This window comes from Anarrhichthys ocellatus, unplaced genomic scaffold, assembly GCF_004355925.1.
Source record: "Anarrhichthys ocellatus isolate YVR2014 unplaced genomic scaffold, GSC_Weel_1.0 scaffold18, whole genome shotgun sequence".
NCBI lineage: Eukaryota > Metazoa > Chordata > Actinopteri > Perciformes > Anarhichadidae > Anarrhichthys > Anarrhichthys ocellatus.
Window position 1 is genome coordinate 5,072,403 of NW_022280048.1, and position 8,211 is coordinate 5,080,613.

Consider the following 8,211-nt stretch of genomic DNA (forward strand, 5'->3'; position numbering starts at 1 on the left):
CGTGAGTGAGCGAGTGTGTGTGTGCACACAGACTCGTGAGTGAGCGACACTGACTCAGAGCCGTCCTCTTCTCTCCCCACAGCTCTCCTCTACAAGCCCATTGACCGTGTGACCAGAAGCACCCTGGTTCTTCATGTGAGTACAGTCCCATGACTTTAAAGGATCATTTCACCTGAATTTTTTAAATTTACTATTTGAGACCAAAGGGCAAAAATGATTTAATATAACACCAAAAAAGCAAAGTGAGAAAATATGGTTAGTGGGTTTTTTTTGTAATGGTTTTCCCTTTAACTGCCCTTCTCTCACACACACACACACACACTCTCAAAGCAGAATAAACCGTTTGTACTAAAAAGATTTAGCTGTTGTCATAGACTCTACATTCCTCACAGCAAATCCAACCGTGAGAGTAAAAATATAATATAATACCTTAATTTATGTTTAGCAATTCCGCACAGAGCTGAAAAACAGAGCCTGCTTTGTGTTGTTCATCGCAGCCTGAATAAGCCTACCTCTCTGGATGAGTAATATTAAGGTGGTAACTGTCAATCAAGCGAGCAGAGAGACACCTGGATGTGTCTAGTTACCTCACAGGAGTTTATTGCGTGGACTACGTTTGCATAAAGCTGTCAGAGCAACAACATGACCGTCCAGGACTGCTGCGTGTGTTTCTACAAAGGTCACGTTCCTGCCATTCATGCAAACGAAGAGGTGTTGTTCGGCTCTCCCGCTCATCGCCCGGCTATACTGATGAGAGCAGCTTCAATAACTCCAAGGAAATGAGATTTTCAGAGATGTCTTCAGTATTCAATAAGAAACCACAATTATGTTTTTAATTAAGAAAGAAAACATGCAATCAGGACTTCTGCTCATGCTTGGATTTTGTTAGGAGGTGAAAATGGATTTCTAACGCTATACAGGATAAGACGTTTTTACGTCACTGCACCAATCATTATTTCTGTGATTTCACAGTTTTTATGTATCGTAGCACAAACAGCTTCTTTGTGTGTCTGTGTAACCGTGCGTGTTTGTGCACGTGTTGCAGGACTTGCTGAAACACACTCCTAAGGACCACCCGGACTTCCCGCTGCTGCAGGACGCTCTGCGGATATCTCAGAACTTCCTCTCCTCCATCAACGAGGAGATCGACCCTCGCAGGACTGCCGTCACCACGCCCAAGGGAGAGGTGTGTGTGTGTGATTATTTGTCATTTGAATATCTCAGTATGAATGAGACAAGAGCCTGATGTATGAATTGACTTTGAAGTTGGATGCTGTGTCATTTGGTGCTAGGAGAGCGTGACCCTGGATGGAGGAGAAATCTCTGCATGTAGTGATAATATTCTATATGCCTCGTGTGACTGAGATGTATTCAAATCAGTTCATGTCGTCCTGTCTCTTCTTTTCCTGAAGTTTTATGTTGCATATTTAGTCACATTCTTAGACTGTATAAAACCCATACTAAATTAAATTCAGGCTTATATATAGAACACATTTCATACAATTAGAAGAACTTCACAAAATAACTAAATATAACTTTTTGAGGCAAAAACAGCAAAAGTTTATTAGAAAGTTTGAATATTAGGTGCCCTGTTGTCAACAAAGAAAAGTTTACATTCTGTGTTTCTCACCAAAATGCATCGTGTATTTTCGATTTACCGATGAACCGATTTCGCTGGTAGGTCTGGTAAACCCACTTCGTCCTAACTCCACACCCCCTGATTGTTTTTCATTCTAATCTCGTCGGCAGTTCATCAGACTTCACACCGCTCACAAATGCAGTTGTAATCCCTATTGATGGACTTCCTCGTTGAGGTCTAACAAACAACTAACACATCAGAGCAATATGCAACCGTCAGGCCTTTAATAAACACTTCCGTACATTTGCAAAGTGACTGTAGAGCTGATCGGGAGCCAGTGTAGTCGGTATGCGGAAAACCCGGTGGCAGGATTTCGCTGAAGTTCGAGGACCCACCCCCCCCACCCCCCCGGAATTTTGCAATTGAGGCTTTTACGGGGTCTCAAGTGTCAGTCAAGGGGTCTCAAACCCCCCTGTATCTCCCATGCAGCCATAATTTGAACACGATAGCAGTTAAAATCCAGATGGATACACAAAATGTGTTTTTTCTCTCAACCGTTACCAGAACTCAGCATTGTTTGACCAGCGTCATGTTAAGCTCATCAGCTTTGTGTACACATCGGTCCGACAACAACAAGTGACATGCGGTGTTCCTCTAGGCTCGTCAGCTGGTGAAGGATGGCTTCCTGGTGGAAGTGTCGGAAAGCTCCAGGAAGCTTCGGCACGTCTTCCTCTTCACCGACCTGCTGCTCTGTGCCAAGATGAAGAAGACGGCTGTGGGGTGAGTCCACTTTACCTTTTTTCCCTCTCCATCCGGAGAGGATCATAGCCGTGTTTTTATTTAGCACAGAGCCATTTGAGTATCCACCCTCTTAGGATTACCCTCTCTATGCTTCCATCTGTGTGTCATTCATTCTGCCTTCCACGTCAACATGAAGCCCCCCCGGCAGTGACACACAAAGGATGACACCGGCGCTTTACAGAATATATCCCGTGTCTATTTGTGTTCCTGGAGGGAACAAGAGGACTTTCTGAAGCCACACTAACAAAGAGAGAGGCTAGCAGGCGTTTTTTGCCTCTGGCATTGTGAAAGAGTGGAGGAGACTAGCAGATGAACACGGAGAACAGAGCGAGGACGAAGGTGTTACTCTGTTAGGCCTGGAGGCAAAGTGAAGAGAGGTGACGGAAACACAGCCGTCCTGTTTTCATGTGTGGCTTGACACACGATGTGGCACGCGTCCACAGATTAAGCGCCCCACATTTACGGGATTGCGTGACATTCGCCCCGTCAGCGCGGCGGAAGCTGTTACCCTGATTGGATCTTATTTTGGTTGACATTCACCGTTTGTCTGTCATCCGCGGGCTCCCCTCACTTGGAAGGAACGCACAGCATTGCCATAACTACCAGACTTGTAAATTGGACTGTTATGGTCTGGAGCATCTCTGTGTGCCGCCTACAGGACACACACACACACACACACACACACTCTCTCTCTCTCTCTCTCTTAAAGCAGCGGATCCATCCAGAAAACTCGGTCACCTTGGGTGAAGTCCCTGAGGATCCGTAGTCATATTTACATGTATACTCTGTTCCTGAATACATATTTCATAATTTTCTTTGTCTATAAATATTGAAATGTTATTGTTACTTAAGGGTTAGTAGATTGGATATAAGGATGTCTTCATACTCTATTCAATTATGCATTTAACTGAGCTCCACCCTTCTGTTTACGGCTGTGTTTAAGTGCACGAGATGAATGGATGGTCTGTAAAACAAAGAGATGTCAAAGACGAGAGAGACACTCAAAAACACCTGCGTTCCTCTAATTGTCCTCCAACGCCATGTCCATCAGAAATGTACAATATTCTATTTTAGATAAAAGTTGTTGCGAAATGAAGATTTTAGTCGTCACACGTGAGAATTTTCGTCAAGTGTGGATGCTCATTAATCGGCTGCTCAAATTGGCCTTCTGATGAAGGTGTCGCAGCGGTAATGAGTTGACTACGCAGCACCCAGTAACGCTAATGACGGTCTCATTAGTGACAATGCAGATTGATCTTCTCTCTGCCCCGCTGGAAGTGGAAGCACTTGCTGAGGGTTTCATTAATCTAGCATCACGACTGAACATAGTGCTTTTGAATTTAAAAAGAGGATGCCCTTAAATTGTAGTTCTCTCAATCGGCCAATTATTGTCATTGTAAGGATGTTTTTCTCTTCTTCCTCTTCAGCTTTTTCTTTTAGACCCCTGTGAATGTTTAACTTTTTCATCGTGATGATGATAGTGTCTATTCATTACAGTAATGTCTTTACACCACAGCACAGTGACAAATTCAATCATACTCGACTCTTGCTAGTAATGCTTTGTTAAAATTAGCCAGAGATTATGATGTCTAGTTAGCGGCCATCTGGACAGAATTTTCTATTAATTTGTAGACGTTGTATTTTTTCACTGCCTTTGTTCTGTTGATCTTTACAGCTTTTGGTCTCCTCCACTGATTTGTTGATTTATTGTGTGTCATATATTTCCTGTATTCCCCCACCCGTCCATCCTTCCCTCTCTGTCCATCTGCAGCCGCCATCAGCAGTACGAGTGCAAGTGGTACCTCCCTCTGGCGGACTTGACTTTCCAGACCCTGGACGACTCCGACTCCTGCCCCAGTATCCAGGTCCTCCCCGAGCACGAGATCGAGGAGATGAAGATCAAGATCTCAGTCTTAAAGAGTGAGATACAGAAAGAGAAGGTAGTCCTGTTGTTCGTTTATTTGTTTCAACATCTCGTGGCGGGACCTTCCAGGGGTTCCTTAAAATGAGTCATTAGCTGGGTTCCTGTTGTTCAAAGACACACAAACGCATACAAGTGACTCAGGAGGGAAGTTGTGACTAATGAGTTCTGTGAAACTTTGATAGCCATCTATTTATTTATCGTGGCATACGCAGACTTTCATGGAAGACTCAGTGATTCCTTACTGGAAACACTGCACCTTCCTTTTAACTCGGTAGTTGACGCCCACACCTTTGTTTGTCTTAGACGAGGTCAAGGTAAGGTCCAATGTTCCATGTGGGGAAACTCTTGAGCGTGCATGCAATAGTAGTGACATCCAGAAATAAGTATAAAACAGAATTACCTTCTTCTACGTCTTTCTGTTCCTATCAGTACGGAAACCATAGAAGTAGAATGAGACTAGAACGCACATTGAACTGTTTGCCGTGGTCGTTCGAATAGTTCAGAAGGAAATGGCGCTCAGCACTCAGCATTGACCGTAGAAATAGAACGGGCCAGCCCGCTACAGCAGGTCACTTTGCGATGGCCGCATCTCAGGCCAACCTGCTATGTTGATTTGATAGAAAATGTTCTATTTCTATGGCTGAAACATTCGGTCAATGGCAAAAAGAAGATGCTATATAATCCTCCAACATTTCCAAGTCCTTGGCTGAGACTCACTGAAGTTCCTGTTATTCCCCTCTCACAGCGCTAAACTCGCCCACTCAGCGAGTGACCACGGAAGGTATGTAGAGTCAGAGGAGCAGCTGATTGTATCCAGGCTCTGACTCACAGCTTCCTGGTGAGGGCAGGGAGGATGTGTGTGTTTGTTTTCCTTTAATACTCACTAGAAGCCGAGATCCTTGAATTATATAAAAGGACTCTCGCAGCACGGCGTTGTTTTCTTTGGAAAAATAGGAAATATGTCAAACTGATACCATGCTGTTAAGAGTAATGACACATTAGTCATAAAACGTTTAGTTCTAACTTAAATAGGTCATAATTATATGGTGTGTAAATGAGGCATAAAAACAATACCTACACTACAGGTGCATCTCAGAATGTACTCGTGTTTTGTATTCAGTGTACTACTCCATCATATTGACTTTAAGTTGTTCCTGTTGGATAAAAGCTTAAAGTTTCATTTAATTTCATCCAGCATCCAACAATCCACAGTCGTGGATGCACCAATATTCAATTCGATCTACAATCCCATTTCGGTCTCCTATTGTGATTCAAGATAACGGAGAGTGGAGAAAAAGTAACATGCATACAGATGTTGATAAACCTCAGGAGACAAACACTGAACTCAAAGTGACAAAATCGTGTAAAGTGGAGTTTAATATCAAAGTGTAAATAGCTTAATTTACTGCTCTAAGAAAACAGTTGCTATTCCACAAATCATAACTAATGTTTCATTCTGTATGTTTATGGCAAAACGAAACCAATTATTCTCAATCTATAGATTATCTTTTCTTTTTTGTTTTTACCAACAGTCAAATAAACTCATTTGGGGGATGTAAACAGGAAGTGCATTGCTGCCATGCTGCGATCAGTTAGTTAGCTGTGGTGCCACACCCTAAGCCTGTTTCTTTAAGCCTATATTTGTTGTCAAATTGGCACCATTAAAAGTATGAATTATCCTCTAGCTCTAGCAGTTCCTGTTGCAGCGAACCCATGAATGTACAGACAGAGGAAAACTTAAGACGTAATGATTCTCATGCAGGTTCTGGACTTATATGGAGCGTGTTATTATCTATGATTTCTAAGTGGATTTGTGGATGTTTATTAGTGACGGACATTGTGGAGTTCACAGTGCACACTGAATCTAAAAATATGTGTATCATCATGTTTGGTGTTGAGAGTTGAGTTATGACAGAGTTGGACTCATTCACCTCGCGCAGTATCTTTACCTCACAACTCTCGGGCTGCATAGCAATGTTAAGTATTTGACTTGATGAATGTTCCTCCCTCTCAACCTTGGTATCAGTTCCATACGTCTGTTTGTTTGTTTTGTGTTTAGAAAGCACCGAAGGGTCAGAGTCGCGTGGAGCGCCTGAGAAAGAAGATGAACGAACAGGAGTCGTGGCTGCTCCTGAACTCTCCCACCATCCCCTTCCGCATCCACAACAGACATGGAAAGGTAACTCGTTCGTCCAATCCTGTCACTCCGTGTGTCCACGTAGCAGCAACACTCAAGTCTCACCACTAGAGGGAGACACGTCCCTTTCAAAACAGCCCTCCGATGGATTCAGTTTAGGTTTCCAAAATCAAAATCTTGTGACAGCGTGAGATAATTTCACATCGTGGCTTTTAGTGATTTTTGAGAGGCATTTCCACTTCTACTTTCTGTAAAAATAGAAAATCTTTCAATAATGATTCCAGTGCAGGTTCTTGATGTGTTTAACATTGTTTTTTTTCTGTGTGTATCCAGAGCTACCAGTTCCTCATCTCCTCCGATTATGAGAGGTCCGAGTGGAGGGAAAGCATCCAGAAACTCCAGAAGAAAGGTAACACTGGCCTTGAATTGTCCTAAAGGCCCTTTATGTTATTAGAACACACTGTCTGCATCTTGAAGCGGTTTAAAACCACTCTTTACTCACCGTACCTCAGAGAAGTGAAAGTGTAACCGTAGCCGTGTGGTCGCTGTGTGTCTGTCAGATCTCCAGGCGTGTGTATTAAGCTCTGTGGAGCTCCAGGTCCTGACCAGCTCCTGTTTCAAACTCCGAACTGTCCACAACATTCCTGTCACAAGCAACAAAGACGGTAAGAAACACTCGCACACAATATCTTCTTGTCCTCTTATGCTCTGTCGCTTTCTCCTTTTTAACCCGCAATCCCCCCCATCGCTCCGTCCTCTCCGCTCTGCTTTGGGTTTAAATTCACAGAAAAGGGCCTGTTATACTCTCGGCGCAACAAGCAGCCACATAATGAAGGGAGGGGGGCCTTGCAGGAGAGAATCTAGGTTACAATATGTTTCTCATCTAGCTCTGAGCAGTCAATGCCGGCGGTGGCCTGTGCCCTCAGCTCCTACATGTTTGTTTTTGCTCCAGATCTCCACATTGCACCACTTTCAGAGGCTGGTGGTGACATTAAAGCCATCTGGCCAACCTACTCTGATCTCCCAAAAGGGCATGAGGGTCTCTGCTTTCACACGCACGCACAACACACTCGTACAGCCACAGAGCTGACGGAGGGGCTTCAAGACGCTGAAGGGCACACTGTCTCAATCTTTCTCGCTTCGAACAGAAAAAGACACCCGTGTTTGCTTCTTATACAATAGTATCTCTGTGTAAGTAAGCCCGGGGTTTTATTTTAATTTAGCATTCCGGTGAATTTCGATGGAAACTGGTCAATTGCCAGCATAGCACTGTGATTGATTAATTACCTGCTTCCTTCTTTAATGAAAAATAAACTTCCAATGTAAAAACAAATCACTTCCGGGTAAGGACCTGACAGCCTGTGCTTTTATATCAATTTACAATGTATTGTAAGTATGTGTTTAAGATTATAAGTAACTAAAGGTCGACCAATAGTGGATTTGTAAAGGCGATGGTTTGGAGCAGGAAGAAGCCAATAGCCGATACTCAGCAGATACTTCTCAAGAGCTTATAGTGTTGCGATATATATTCAAGAGATCATTTTGAACATGGGTCAGATATGACGTGTCGGCTTGCTGTAAAATCAGCTGTTCCTGGAAACCGCAAAGGTTTAGGTTCAGAATAATGCATTCAAGGTTTTTTCATGAAATGGAGAATCACCTTCTGGAAATAAAAAATCTAGATTTGTCATTTAAAGTCTGTCTTGCATTTATGTCCGGAGCCAGCGCCCCCCCCCCCCCCCCCCCCCCCCCCCCCCCCCCCCCCCCCCC

General features: G+C 43.6%; 1 protein-coding gene across 4 annotated transcripts in view; it reads left to right on the plus strand.

Annotated features, from left to right (window-relative positions):
* Positions 1-8,211, plus strand: part of abr (ABR activator of RhoGEF and GTPase) — a 106,473-nt gene that overhangs the window by 63,088 nt on the left and 35,174 nt on the right. For all 4 annotated transcript variants that reach the window (XR_004213089.1, XM_031857257.1, XM_031857258.1 and 1 more), the window contains 7 exons: positions 83-135; positions 1,046-1,186; positions 2,238-2,359; positions 4,152-4,320; positions 6,364-6,483; positions 6,775-6,850; positions 7,002-7,106. Coding sequence is in view for 3 of the 4 variants with exons in the window: in XM_031857257.1 (XP_031713117.1) it covers positions 83-135; positions 1,046-1,186; positions 2,238-2,359; positions 4,152-4,320; positions 6,364-6,483; positions 6,775-6,850; positions 7,002-7,106 (786 nt within the window). In the remaining variant the exon portion in view is untranslated. The remainder of the gene's footprint in view (positions 1-82; positions 136-1,045; positions 1,187-2,237; positions 2,360-4,151; positions 4,321-6,363; positions 6,484-6,774; positions 6,851-7,001; positions 7,107-8,211) is intronic.